Source organism: Grammomys surdaster, unplaced genomic scaffold, assembly GCF_004785775.1.
Source record: "Grammomys surdaster isolate TR1022 unplaced genomic scaffold, NIH_TR_1.0 721, whole genome shotgun sequence".
In the NCBI taxonomy this organism is placed as follows: domain Eukaryota; kingdom Metazoa; phylum Chordata; class Mammalia; order Rodentia; family Muridae; genus Grammomys; species Grammomys surdaster.
In genome coordinates, this window is record NW_021605140.1 from 1547513 (window position 1) to 1562182 (window position 14670).

The 14670-nt window shown below is 41.9% G+C and overlaps 1 protein-coding gene across 4 annotated transcripts in view; it reads right to left on the bottom strand.

Annotated features, from left to right (window-relative positions):
- Positions 1-14670, bottom strand: part of Rgs6 (regulator of G protein signaling 6) — a 529723-nt gene that overhangs the window by 491430 nt on the left and 23623 nt on the right. For all 4 annotated transcript variants that reach the window (XM_028782177.1, XM_028782175.1, XM_028782176.1 and 1 more), the window contains exon 2: positions 10866-10969. In XM_028782177.1, coding sequence (XP_028638010.1) covers positions 10866-10949 — 84 coding nt within the window. In that variant the 5' untranslated portion in view covers positions 10950-10969. The remainder of the gene's footprint in view (positions 1-10865; positions 10970-14670) is intronic.

Below are 14670 nucleotides of genomic sequence, written 5' to 3' on the forward strand. Positions count from 1 at the left end.
TGCATGTGCAATAAAAAAAAACATACTTCAAATTTTGATCTTCTCCTGGCCTCCCAGGTGACAGTATTTCTGTGAGTGAGGGTCACAGCAGCAGTGAGGCACACCTTTGTCCATCACATGAGGACCAGAGGGAACCACCGACACTCGACCTGAGCTGTCTAGGTGAGTTTGATGTTGGTTTTCTGAGTTAGGCATATTATGTGCCTTTTCAATTGACCACATCTTCAGAAACAGTGGCATTACAGGGATGTGGTATAAGGAACATAACTTTACCGTTAGCCAATGAGTATCTAGACAGAAAACACACTTTATCATAGATATCCTGCACCTTTGCCCACTGGCCCCAGGACCCAGAATCCCTTTCTAAGGATGCAATTTCAGTTGTTTTATTTCTGATGTCCTCTTCCTCTGTAGGTAGCATGGTTCACATTAACTGTATTTTAATATATTGCAAATAGTCTCAAGATTTTTTTCTTTTATAGACACCAATTTCTTCCCCAAAACTATAAGCTTCAGATTAAAGCACACATGGTTTTCAATCCTGACTCAGCGCCAGTCATTACTCCCCTGGCTCTTGGTTTCCTTATCTGTCTTACCAAAAAGTTTTTCCAGTGATTCTGTATGTCAGAATGGGCACAGCACCCACCATAGAACCTGGCTTGAGAGCAGTGGTCCATAAACAACGGCCTTATTTCCTAATCCTGGCCCACTCTGCTCTCCTCCATTAGGCTGGCAGGCTTGTCTAGGGCAGGGACTGAGTTTGGCAGTACCCTTGATTCTCCAGGCGGTGCTCTGCCAGAAGCTAGAGTCCAAGGAATACACTGTTGATTTGATTTGCATGACCTAATTTTGAGATGAGGTCCCTTTGAATATACGTAGCTAAGGTAGAGTCATATTGGGTTTTGAGTGTGGGGACTAAACTCAGTGATAGTCCTCTTCTAAAAAGGATGGAGAAAGACCCAGAGCTGAACACAGCAGAAGAAGGTCATATGAGATAAAGGCAAAGGGGGATCAAAGAAGGAGCCTGCAAACTGAGGAAAGCCAAGGATTTCCAGTGACCATAAATATGTATGGGACGAGGGGTTTGGGGAAGGCAGGGAAGGACTCTGTCCTCCAGCCTTCACAGGGAATCCAGCTCTGGTACACTTTGATCTCAGGTTTCTACCCTCCACAACACTGAAGCAGATTTTTGTTGTCTAGAACCAAAGAGTATATGAGAATTCTTTATGGCACCCTACATACAAACACAGGACTATTCTAATTGTCACATATACTAACTGACAGGAACAAGCTACTTCCTGAATTTGTTCTGGACTACTTGCACCTAAGGGAGACTTCTTCCAGACAACATGTCTCTTTGGGTTCCTTTCATACTTGAGTTGTTTTTCTGGAACCACCATCCACCCCACAGGTAGACACAGAGATAAGTTAGGTAAAAAGAAAAAATTCTGTGACTCTAATGACATTCCATTTCCACATCCTCTTCCTTCTGCCTACCTCAGTGATTGACCTCTCTAGTCATGGAGACCCACATCTTGGCCTTTAGCCTTAAATCCTTCTCTGTATCCCCCATCCAAAAATTAACTTCAGGTCAAGTCCACCTTCTCCACGTTCTGAGGGTTTCCTTGCCTCTCCTTCCTCTCCAGCATCACCATCCTACGGCAAAAAGCCTCTTGGAAAATGTCTTTTGCAAAGATCGTTTTCAAAGCCAAGTTCAGCACCAAAGCCTTTAATCCTAGCATCAGGGATGATGAGACAGGAGGGCTGTAAGTTCAAAGCCTCCCTGACTACATATGAAAACTCAAAACTCAAAGATAAACAATAAATTTAAAAAATTAAATCTTTGTAAAAGTCAACTGGGTCTATGAAAAACAGACTCTTTCAAAGCCAGTATTTGGGGATTCTACTCCAAGTGACAGCTTGTCGGATGCTTCAGAATAAACCTCCTGGTAAGAGCAGCAGAAAGACTAAAAAATACTATAATAAATATGTTTGAAAGTATTGAGCGCTGTGGAAGAAAAGCTTCTGCCTGTGATATGAAACACGACAAAAGCTTAGAAGAAAGTGAAGGCCAGGCCCAGGGATGCTTTCTCTAAGCAAAAGCCCTACCTAGCAAGTCCTTAAGCAAAGGGCTTGGTCTTTTAAAAATGATCCAGAAGTATATTAGTCCTGTCAAGAGTGAAAGAGGAGCTACTTGAATTTGATTTTTGAATAATTAGATTTAATCAGTCTGGGCTAGAGAGATGTCTTAGTGGCTGAAGTATTTGTTTGCTACAAATACGTAAAGACCTGAGTTGGGATCCCCATAATGACTTAAAAAAAATCAGGCAAAGCACCCTATGTATGTAACCCCAGTGCTGAGAGGTGTGGAAACAAGTGGATCTCTGGGGCTCTCTGGTGAGACAGTCTACTCAGCCTGTTTACTCCAGACTCAGTGAGACACCTCCCAAATGAGGGAGTGACTGAGAAAGGCACCTGATATCAAAGATATCTACCTCTTCAATGGAGAAATACTGAGTATGTCAACCCCTCTCCAAGGCAGACCCTGTGCTCAGAAGTAGTTGACCAACACAAATAAGACTGCTTTTTTTTTTTTTTGGTGGGGTGTTTTGTTTTGTTTTGTTTTGTTTTGTTTTGTTTTGTTAAGAAAGGAAGAATATTAAGTTAGTGGGTAGAGAGGTAGGGGAGGATTTGGTAGAAGTTGGGGAGAGGACAGAATGATCAAAATACATTATATAAAATTTTTGAAGAATAAATAAAAATATTTTAAAAATTTGATACAGAAAAGAAAGTACATTGGAACTTACAAAAATGAATAAATTAAAAATAGAGCAAAGAATGTAAAAAAAATTTCAAAATCCAGAGGGGAAATTTGTCTTAACATATAAAGTATCTCAAGACAAAAGAAAAGACAAATTAGTATTTAGAGTCTTGGGACAAGAAATCTTCAAGCACCGAATAAAACAAGGTGCAATTAGCCCTAAGAGGAACAAATAAAAAAACAAGCATCACTGTGGTTGGGAAGATGGCTCAGTGGATAAAGAGCTTGCAGCAAAAGCATGAGGACCAGAGTTCAGATCCCCAGAACCCATGTAAAACCATAAGCCTGGCAGTCACCTATCATCCCAAAACTCAGGAAGTAGGCTGGGGTACCAAATTCTCCCCTACCTCCCTGCCCACTAACAATAGTCTTCCTTTCTTAACAAAACAAAACAAAACACCCCACAAAAAAAAAAAAAAAGGCCAAATCAGTGAGCTTCAAATTCAGCAAGAGATTCTGCCTCAGTAAAGAACACACAGGCACAGGCACAAAAAAATAAAAATAAAAAAAAAGTCACAATGTAAAGTGTAACTACAAAAATAGTGAAAATAACCCTGAAAACAACCAAAGTGGGAAAAAATAGATTACCCTCAGAAGAAGGGCTGTAACTTACAGCTGCTTGTCAACAGAAACAATGGAAGCCACAAGATAATGACAGTGGCCAAGGCATGCAAAGAAACAGTTGACAGTCTAGAATCTAGAAGAGTCTTCAATCCTGAAGATGAAGCAAACAGGTCTAAGACAAACAAACCCCAAGAGAACTCATCACCATCAGATATTCCTACAGAAAATCCTAAAGGTGGCTCTTTAGTGGATAGAGAGGTAGACCATCTAAGCTGTAAGCAGAACCATGCAGAAAATGAAAGAGCCAACGAAAAGATGTCTGAGAAAATTCACACTATCCTAACATTCAACAAATAGGTTAAAAATCCTATGGAAACCCTTAAAAAACAATTCTTCAAATTCAGAATGTGCACCCTGACCCTATCCCAGAAGATCAGTGGCCAGCATCCTTTCCAGGCAAAGATTAGCTTCTGCCAGACCGGAAATCCTACTGTCCCCTCATTCAACAGGGACTCCTAAGCCACACCTACCACTTAACCATTTCTCTGCATGGACATCTGATGTCCTTCAGTCTGTGGTTGTCACTTTCCAGAGTTGTCTATATTCCTCCAGGGCTGGAATGGTTCCCTCCTTAAAGAACATGTCTAGATTTGAGAAGTTCACTCATCAAAAGCTTTGTCTATTTTCTGTGTTGACCCAGCTGGCACACTCATGGCCTTTTAAAGGAATCCTCCTTTTCTTTCCCCGTGATTTTAAACATTTATTTTCCTTTCACACATACTCATTCACTTTAAACTTTCCTTGTTCAAAACTGTGCCAATTGGGGATTGACAGCCATTCGAGGGCTCCATCGAGTGACACTGCAGAGGGCTGTCAATGGTAAGATAAACTGTCAGCCAGAAAGCAAAAATCTCAGACTGTTTGAGGTGAAGTGAGGAGGGGAGTGGGAAGATGAAATGGAGGCTTGAGCGCATTCTCAAATTAGAAAATTCTACCCATGGCAACACATCCTATTAAACCACACTGAGCGGTGCCCCCGCGTGGAAACACATCTCTTTCATCTGTGGACACCAAGGCCAACGCCGTGGGTCTGGGACTTGCCTGCATGCCTCTGGTCCTGCCAACCAAGAGAACGTGATAGGAAGCTGCTGTCCTAGCGAGCCTACTGCAGGGAAGGAAGGAAAACTGAAAGGCTCTTTCTCCCCTAAGGCAATAAACAATACATTCACAAAAAAATGAACAAAAACAGTCTTGAAATGCAGTCTGAGCAATTAAGCAAGTTACCCCAAAGACTCTCTGAAGTTAGTCATTGGGGATTTTATTTAATGTGGGGGGAAAAAAGAAAGAAAAGAATAAAAGAAAACAAACTCTTAAATGTTCAGGACCAAAGATGCATTCGTTTTAAATATTCTGACTTAACTGCCTTTAAAGTTTGGGCTGGGTTAACTTTGTAGATTCTTTTTCTTTTTTTCCTTTTCATTTTTTAAAGCAACTAAAGCTATGAAAGAATAAATGGATGCAAATGTGTAAGTGTTTATTTACATATGCATTAGGGCATCGGCAGCAGAGAACAGCACAGGATGTGGGAGCACAGAGGGACAATATCTGCACGTTGCCAACCTCCTGAGATAACACATTCGATCTTTCAAAATCTGGCTTGGTATCTCAAGCCTTCATCACAGAAACCTAGATCCATAAAAAGAGCCTCTTGAAGTTTCCAGAGGGCGATAACTTGGCGTGTGCCTGTCCTTCAGTCTCCTCGGGTTTTTTTTTTTTTCTCCCTTTTCACCAATTTAATTCCTGTTCTTTTTTCAAGAGTGAAGAGTTCTCTGGTACCTTTTATCTCCCCTGGACTGTATAAACCATCCCTCCTCCTCACTCCCCTCCCCCTTCCTACCAGCACAAACCTGTCTAGTTACCCAAACCCCCTCTGCTCCTACCCCACCCCACCCTGCATTGGCTTATGGGGTTATCCAGGACTTCACCCTCACCCTGCTTCTCTAGCATCTAATACTGTCTGTCCCACAAATGAAGATCAACACACATTTGCTAGTCAAATGGTTCTCAATCTCATCATGGCTTCAGCACCAGGACTTATGAGTTCTCAGTCATTTAGCTACCCTGCTTCTGCCACAGCCTTCGAAGAACTCCAAGACAATATCCTGCTTCTAGGTTCCTCCAAAGCTCTGCCTCCTCTAAGCTGGTGTTGCCGTTCTTGCTGCATACCACTAACTACTTATGTGACTAAAATAGCAGTGTGTTTACTCTCAGGATGTGTGCCTAAATAGGCTTTTGCCCCAGGACTTCAAGGGTCCTTGATGACGTGGGATGTCACACCATCACGAGTATCACAGCATCAAGGGTATCACAGCAACCGGGATATCACAACAACAGGGTATCACACAACATAGGTACTACAGCATCATCCGTATCACAACAGTCGTGATAACAACATGGTGTGATCTCAAGAACACAGGTATCATAGCAACATGGGTATCACAGCATCATCAGTATCACACCAACAAAAAAAAAGGAGCCAGGAAGTAGGAAATAACAGGGAGGGTAGCTATCCGTGACAAATCATTTACAATCTTCCAATACACTACACTGTGAGCTCTTTCTTCTTCCTCTGGAAGCCCAAATTCATCCATGACACTCTGCATTACTGACAGCATTGCTACTGTAAAACCATTCCTGCTGTTTCTATAGCATGAAATTATAATCAGAAATAACTATACGACTGCTGTGTCAGAGCAAGACCAAAGATGCAAGTTGCCACAAAAGACCTTTGTTCAGTTGGTTTTTGTTTGTTTGATTTTGAGATAGAGTCTCATGTAGCCCAAGCTAGTCTTAAACATACTAAGTAGCCAAGGGTAGCTTTGAACTCCTGATCCTCTCATGTGCTGTACCTTCAAGGGCAGCCCAAGAAGATATCACATCTAACTTCTACTAATGTTAAATTACCACAACTAATTTTCCTGACATCTGACAAAATTTTGTTTTACCTCAATCCAATTTAGGCATATCTATGACCATATAAAACACTCCCAGAAAGGTTAAACAGATCTTTAAATGTGCATACAGTTTTTGTATTGGGTATTATATTTTTTAAAATCAAAATGGAAAGAATTAAACTTTGAAAGCATTACAAAAGCATGTTTGCATGTTATTTAGACAAATACTCTTCATTTGACAATAGAGAAAAATGAAGCCTAATAATGTTATTTATTAGGCTAGTGTCAATGCATAGAAATCATATTTTCTCCTGTATATCTTACATGGACATTGGGTATATTCTTTCTGCAGTAAAAAGTATTTTGTAGCTGGGAAGGAAGAGAGAAAAGGTGGTAAGTTGAAAAATGGAGTGGGAAAGTGAAGTTCCCACAGTAAGAAGAAAGGCTGGCCAGCCACTCAGCATCTCTTAGCCTTCTTACTTAGTGACTGACATGAGGAGGCTCAGCCCCTCATGGGCGAGACTTCCCCCGGCTAGTGGTCATGGGATCTACAAAAAAGCAGGCTGAGCAAGCTTTAAGGAGCAAGCCAGAATGCAGCATGACCTCTGCATTAGCTCTGTACTGCGTGAGTTCCTGCCCTGACTTCCTTCAGTGATGGACAACCGATGTGGAAGCATAGGCCAGGTAAACCCTTTCCTCCACAGGCTGTTTTTAGTTATGATGTACAATGCAGTGCAAACCTAGGCCAGCAGACACACACACACACACACTATATATATATATTAAACACCAATTATCCCATGATAATTTTTTAACACATAATATACCTACATAATGGTGAGGTGGGAGGGGAATGGAAAACAAACATCAAATCAGTACTTTTCTGGTTTAGTTGAGAATTAAGTTCTCCTGGGGTCATTTTAAAACTCATTTTCCAAGCACATAGCCTAAACATATTAAAGTACAGTATGCTTAGGTAAGGACATTCTTTGAAGACTGGTGTTTTTTATAAAGAACCTCTAGACAGTTTGATAGATAGCTTCCAAGATCATTACTACACTGGGCAGTTCAGTGACCTAGAACCCTAAGGGCTTGGGGACATGAGGAAGCCTTGGGTGTCTTAATGAATGATTAAAGTTTTCTTTTAAATAGATCTTTAATGCAACCAATACATTTTTCATATACCCCTCTGATCCAAAATGTGAATATGAAAGATGAAAAGCCAAATTAGAACGTCGGTCCAAATCAATAAATAAATCATGCCGTGGGGGAAGTACTTCTCACAGTTAATGACCTGGCAATGTGAAAAGAAAACGAAGTATGTTCTGAAAGGTGTGGACTTGCTCATGTGTCTCAATCATCCTTAACGGTGCTGCGAGTCACAACAACCAAGTTAGTAGCAAAGTCCTGAACATGTCAAAGAGCTAGAAGGGAGGGCTTGGAATGTTTCAATGAAAAGAAATAATAGATGCCTGAGACAAGGGGAATGCTAATGACTGGGCTGTGTTCGTGCAGCCAAAACTAACATGGCGTCGCCAGTCATTTGCACAATTATCATGTGTCAATTAAAAATAAGAGAACTGAGAAGTCATTTCATACTGTGAGTATCTCCATCTCATCCACTTCCCAGAAGCTCATCTGAGCCTCTGTCTCTCTGTTGGCACACAACACCACCCAAGCAAAAGTCTCTCCCTGAGAATGTCTGCATCAAGAGTAACAGCCAACGAGAGAAAGGAGACAAAATTTCTGTTGTAGACACCTGAGAAAATGTCTGGGTGTATGGTTACAACCTTGAAAAACAATGATCCCACTAACGGAGTTGTATGGAAAATTCTAGAAATTAACCTTAGCTCCCAGATTCACTCTTGGCTGACAACGTACCCCAGCTGACAAGATCATGGTTGTAGCTGAACAGCAGTTCAGAGTATTGGAAGCAGGAGGCTGTACGGTTATGGCGAGGCTCAAGCACAGCCAGGGTTTGAGTAGGTCAAGTTAGCATGAGCTTAAGTCAGTTCCAGGTGGGGGCAATAGACGTTCTTCCTTCCTAATAGGCTGAACAAACTCAGTTAATTGTCTTAGAGCCTTAACACAGTGTTTATGTGAACATGTGTGGACATGTATGAGCACGTACATACAGCTCACAGGAAGGAGTCACAAGCAAGGTACACTCCCCATCCTAGTTGCCATTGTTCTAAAGAACTACAAATAATGTTTGTTTTTTAAATGACAACAACAACAGCAGAAAAAAAAAAAGAGGCCCCTGCTCCCACAGGAAAAGGAAAATTTAAACTTACTACCAACCTGTAGAAAGATTTGAACCTGCAGCACACCATTTTAGTGAAAAGGTATTCAGGTAGCATCATTTTACTCTCGACAGCTGTACAGTGGGACTGGAGAGATGGCTCGTTGTCTATGAACACTGGCTGCCCTTCCAGAGGACCTGCGTTTGATTCCCAGCACCCACATGGTACCTCACAACCGTCTGTAACTCTAGCTCCAGAGAATCTGATGCCCTCTACTGGCCTTCACAGGTATCACACACATCTGGGGGGAGGGGTGTTATATATGTACATTTAAGCAATACAGTCATATACGTATAATAAAAATGAATAAATATTAAAAGTAATAATCTCCTTAATAATCCTTGTGTTATTTTCTTCTGCTTCAAAAGGACAACTCACTGTATCAATTGCTCTATTCAACTTACTGACCATGTAAGCTTTTACATGTCTTGTAATTCGTCCTTTCTCCAAGTGTCTCTATCCCTAAAATATGTAAAGAGTAAAGAGAAATAAATATTTCAAGACCAAGGTGGGCAAAAGTTGTCTCACATTGTCGAAATGGATTTTCACAGCAATGTCCCACCTGTAAGGTAACCTTGTAACCCAAGCAAAAACTCCAACCCCACATTCCTGCTTCTCTGGTGCCAGGCCCTCCTGCCTGTGGCAGGGGATGAGGGATTGGTGACGGGAGAGAAGTTTACGACAAAAAATTGCCTCTAAACACACCTCTGTGTTTCATTGAACTGATGGGTCCATTAATGAAGTTTATATTTATTATTTATTATATAATTCAATAGCCATCTTTCTTAGAGATAGGCTCTCTCAACATTCTCTTAAAGAAAAAAGAATTACAGGATTTTAACCCAAAGAGTCCTATTTGCGCGCACACACACACACACACACACACATACACACACACACACACACACCCATACACACACATACACACACATGCGCGCACACACACATCACCATACTGATCATCCAGGATTGTCTAGTTCAACACTGTTCCTCTGATTAACACAGATCAAATACAGAGTGGCAGCAGGCACAGATCCCAGGAGACAACTCAAGTATTTATTGAAAATAATAAACGATTAACCCATTTCTGTACTAATATATAATACTGGTTAGCTTAAAGTTTCATAAGCATGCAGAGTAATTAGTACCTTAAATTTAATACAGATACAAAAAAACTTATGGGCCATATCTCCTTCCTTTCGAAATGTCCGTATGAGAACTGACAGCAGCAACTTCCCAGCGCCCAAGGTCCATAACCTGGCCAGCTCCCACCTCCAAGGCCTCTCATTCCACATTTGCTCAGTTTTCACACTATTTATAATTCTGACTTTACTTCCTCCTACAGGTCCCTCTCCATTCTGAGGGGCATTTTTCTGGCTTGAAGAACGCCCTCCTCACCCTCTTCACGGATGCAGAAATACTCTCAGGGCAACTGCACCCCCCACCTTGTTACCTATTGGCTCACTATGGAAAAACCCTGAATCCCAAACAGATCAATTTTACAACTCTCAGTACACAATGTATTCATGGTTAAACTCCCCATAATCCAATACTCTACAGTCTGGCTGCATCCACATCTCTGGCTCCAATCTTATTGCCTTTTTTCCTTGTCATTCACGATCCAGTTCAGAGGCTGTTTAGTTTCCCCAGCTCTGTGCCTTTGCTGGACAGATCTCATGACCTAGTGGAGCCTTCCCCTCTGCTTTTCCCACATAACAATCCTGAAAATCCTTTAAAATGACTTCTCCACAAGGACATTCCCCCCTCCCCGGCCCCCGCCAACCTGAAACTGGGAGAGTTAGTTTCCTCCTTTGATGAGCGAGACCACTCTCCTTGCACATATTTTGCAAATTAACAGACTCAACTCTGGGTGTGGTGGGCCTTTAATGTCTTCTACCAACTTTAAGCATTGAGTGGCCACAATGATAGCATCCTTCGTATACTCTGAGTTCAAAGACCTTTCGATTCAATTGGCATGACACTGTGAAGGCCACTGAAGAAGCAGACCCCCTCCGCTGCATTGCTTAGGCAATCTGGGGGTTTACACACAACTAAATGATATAAAATGTTTCCTTGAACTACAGAGCTAAACAATGAGAAGAAAGACCTCCTTTATCCTTAAAGCACTTCAGGCAGATAGCATCCGGCTCTCGCCATCAGTTTGCCCTCACTGAGGACAGACACACACAGGCCGCATGCCCAGCCACTCCCTGGGCATCTTACTTTGCAGTAGACAATCATGTTAGGAGAACTCTCTTCTGGATCAGCGATCCCCACCGCTCGCTGGTCCCCGGATCCCTGAGCCATCCTGAGTGTCTTCTCTCACACTGCAAAATAAATGGATGTACCATTAAGTCAAGAATGAACCCGTCTTTAAAAAAGAAAGCATTGAAACACAGATGAGTGTGTTTTGCCAGATATACCGGACAGTCTCTAACCTCAAAACACAAGGTCCTTGTCAGAGCCAAGTACTCTAGAGGACATCTGCTAGTCTTAATCTCCTGGCAACAGATGAATTCAATCATTTTGAAGCTGACTTTTGCCTTAATAAAGATCTATATAGTAATATATAAATATTCCATTAAGAAAATACAAATCAAGATACCAAGAAGTTACCACTTTATAGCCGCCCCAATGATAGTAATAGATAAAAGTTCAATAACAAGTATTAGCCTAGTGTTGATGACGCACACCTTTAATCCTAGCACTCTGTAGAGAGATGTCTGAGTTCGAGGCCAGCCTGGTTTACAGAGCAAGTTCCAAGGCAGCCAGGGCCACACAGAGAAACCCTGTCTTGAAAAAGAATGAATAAGCAAAAACAAAACAACAGCAAAACAGCAAGTGTTGGCAATGACGTGGGTAAAGAAGAACACTGTAGATGGCTGGTAGGGCTGTCAGCGGATACAGCCACAGCAGAAACAGGCTAGCGATCCTCAAAAATTAAATACAAAACTAGCATGTGACCTAGCAATTCCACTTCTATGTGTCTACTCCAAGACTGAAAACAAATACTCAACTACTCGTACTAAAATATCCAGAGCAGTCTTAGTCATGCTACCCAACAGGTAGGAACAACCCAACTGCCCACCAATGCATGAATGCAATATTATTCATCCATAAAAAAGAGATGAAGTTCTGATATAGGCTACAGTGTGAGTGATCCATTAAAAACAATCTGCTATATGAAAGCAACTGGCCAGGAAGAAAAATCAAGTATTGCATGGATCCATTTATATAAAATATCCAGAACAAGTAAATCCACAGAGGCAGAAAACATTGGATGGCTGCCAGCACTAGGGGGAAGCTATAATGGGGTGGTCATTTGGCAAACACAGGGTCTCCTTTGGGGACAATGAAAATATTTTGAAGTTAGGGAAAGAGGGTTATAGTTTACTATGAATTGCTAAATGCTACTAAATTCTACATTTGAAGATGAGTAATTTTTAAAATGCTTTGAAATTTATTTTTATTTCATCTGCACTGGTGTTTTGCCTGCATGTATGTCGGTGTGAGGGTGTGAGAGCCTCTGGAACTGGAGTTACAGACGGTTGTGATCTGCCATGTGGTTGCTGGGGATTGAACCCAGGTCCTCTGGAAGAACAGCCAGTGCTCTTAACTGCTGAGCTATCTCTCCAGCCCCGAAGATGAGTAATTTTACGTTACATGAACTTCGCCTGAATTAAGAAAAAGTGAATGTGTTTAATTCAAAAATTTCAAAGGAAAAAAAAACCCTGTAGAAACAATAGTAAGATAATGACATGCACATAAGATTATGGCATGCGTGTAAGACTTGGGAGTAACAAGATGAGCTCAATTGTTGTCATGACACTGCACTTGCTGTGTGAGTGCAGCACGTAGATAACATACTGGATTCTCTTCTCAGAGCCATGGGAACTTTCTCCACATTCCACCCACACTGGAGGGTGAATTCTCTCACAGGGGAGCTTCAGACAGGCTGAATGGGAAAGTAGAGTGTAAAGCCGGAGAAGTTCTTTCTAAATGTTATCACTAATCTAGGAGTCTGCCAGAGCTAGCTGCACAAATTTCATGGGCTTTCCATCAAAGAAACTTGGATAAATACCATACTGAAAAGGCCATTCGGTTCAAGAGAAGAACTCGGAAACATCCTCCCAGAAACTACACTGGTACCAAAGGTCATTCTATAAAAACAAATTAGGGTGGAAGATGGAGAAGAGGTGGGAGTCGGTAATTTATGCTAAGAATGCTATTGCCCAAAATACTCAGTGTGGAGTGGAAGCTTCTTCTACATTGTTTGACTTAGGATATGTTTTAAAGTTAGGCTGCATGAATGACAGGAGAGGTTCACCATATTCCTCCATTCTTGGTTGTGGCAGGATTGTGATGAATAGCGTGCTACAGGGAAACCCAGGTTATTATTCTAGTCAGTGACTTTTCAAATGAACAGACTGCTTCATTTTGGGACACCTACTTGCTCTTCTACCTTAATATAGAATAAAACAGGGCATGAGAAATAGAACCCAGGTCCACCATGTGCCCTCATTTATCTGTAATAAAGAGCCATGTATGATTTGTATTGCTTTCTTTAAAAATAAACACTTTCACCTTAATGAGACTTTTCCTTTCCAGACAGAAAGCAGCATTGGAATAGGAAAGTTGGTAATGACCTAGAAACTAACTTCTCAGTCTTGTGTCTTTGTCCAGGCCTTCTCTCACACCTCACCCCCCAACACACACACCACCACCACCGCCATAGAAGCATCTCTGTGAGTTCAGATAGGCCTGAAAGTTGCTGAGTAAAGACCAAGTAGTGAGTCTAGTACTCATGAGAAAAGCTGCTCTTTGGGGTGACTCTATCAGCTAGTCTTGACATTCAGACAAGATGCCTGACATTTCTACACCTGACATGACTCAATTCTAAAATAGTAATACAGCTACCTGCTGGTTCATATGTCAACAAAAGTCCAGAGAAATCTGGATGACGAGCTATGTGGGCAGGGCTTTATCACTGGACTCACTGATGACAAGCTCACAGAGCTGGGGAACTAGGCCTTCTCTCATTACAATATGATTACAGTATTTCTTCTCAGTGAAGACAATGGTAATAAAAAAAAAATGGCAACAAAGGGTGTCTGTGAGGGCTTGTGTGCACCTGGGTGTGCGTGTGGGCAGGCTTATATGCATGTACAGATCAGACAACCCGGTGTATCACTCCACTTTTTTCTAAGATGGGTCTTTCCAGGATTAGAACTCACCAAGTAGGCAAGGCTGTCTGGCATGAGTTACTTGCTATATCCCTGAAATCTGAAACAGGGGGAGCCTGGCACAGAGTATGCACCCACATATTTTTTGAATGAATGATAAAGCTGACAAGAGTCTGCCAAAATACAGTGAGCCCTTTATGAGCCATTGTGTGGAGAGTACACTACTATAACTGCTGATAGCCAGGCTTAATGGCAGCCATCTGTAATCCAGCAGAGGCAGAAGGATCATGAGTTAGAGGCCAGTCTGGGCTACACAGCCAGTTCAAATCAGTTTGGACTTCAGAGAGAAGTCCCATCTTTAAAAAATATAATGTTCAATATATTAAGACTCGTGTGTGGAATTCCCCCACAGGGCTTACTGATATGAGCCAGTTTGAGGCCAGGAATCTCACGCTAGAACGTGCAAACAATCTAGCTGAGAAGAAATGAATGAGTAGGAAGACTGGTAAGGAGAGACGCAGGACTAACAGGACAATTGGGTGTCTGTGATACACATTGATTGAAGATCTTTTGAAATTCAGCATTGGGCCTGCCATTCAGTCTAAACTTAAATTGCCTTTATAACTTGAAGTTACAAGAAGTGCTTATTGATTCCAGCCCTTCTGGAATAAGCAAAGCCTAGGGTTCAGAACACACACACACACACACAGAGGGAGGAAGAGAGAGGTGAAGGGGGAGGGGAGGGGAAGGGAGAGGGAGAGAGAGAGGGAGGGGGAGGGAAAGGGAGCGAGAGAGGGGGAGAGAGAGAGCGAAAGAGAGGCGGAGAGGGAGGGAGAGAGAGAGGG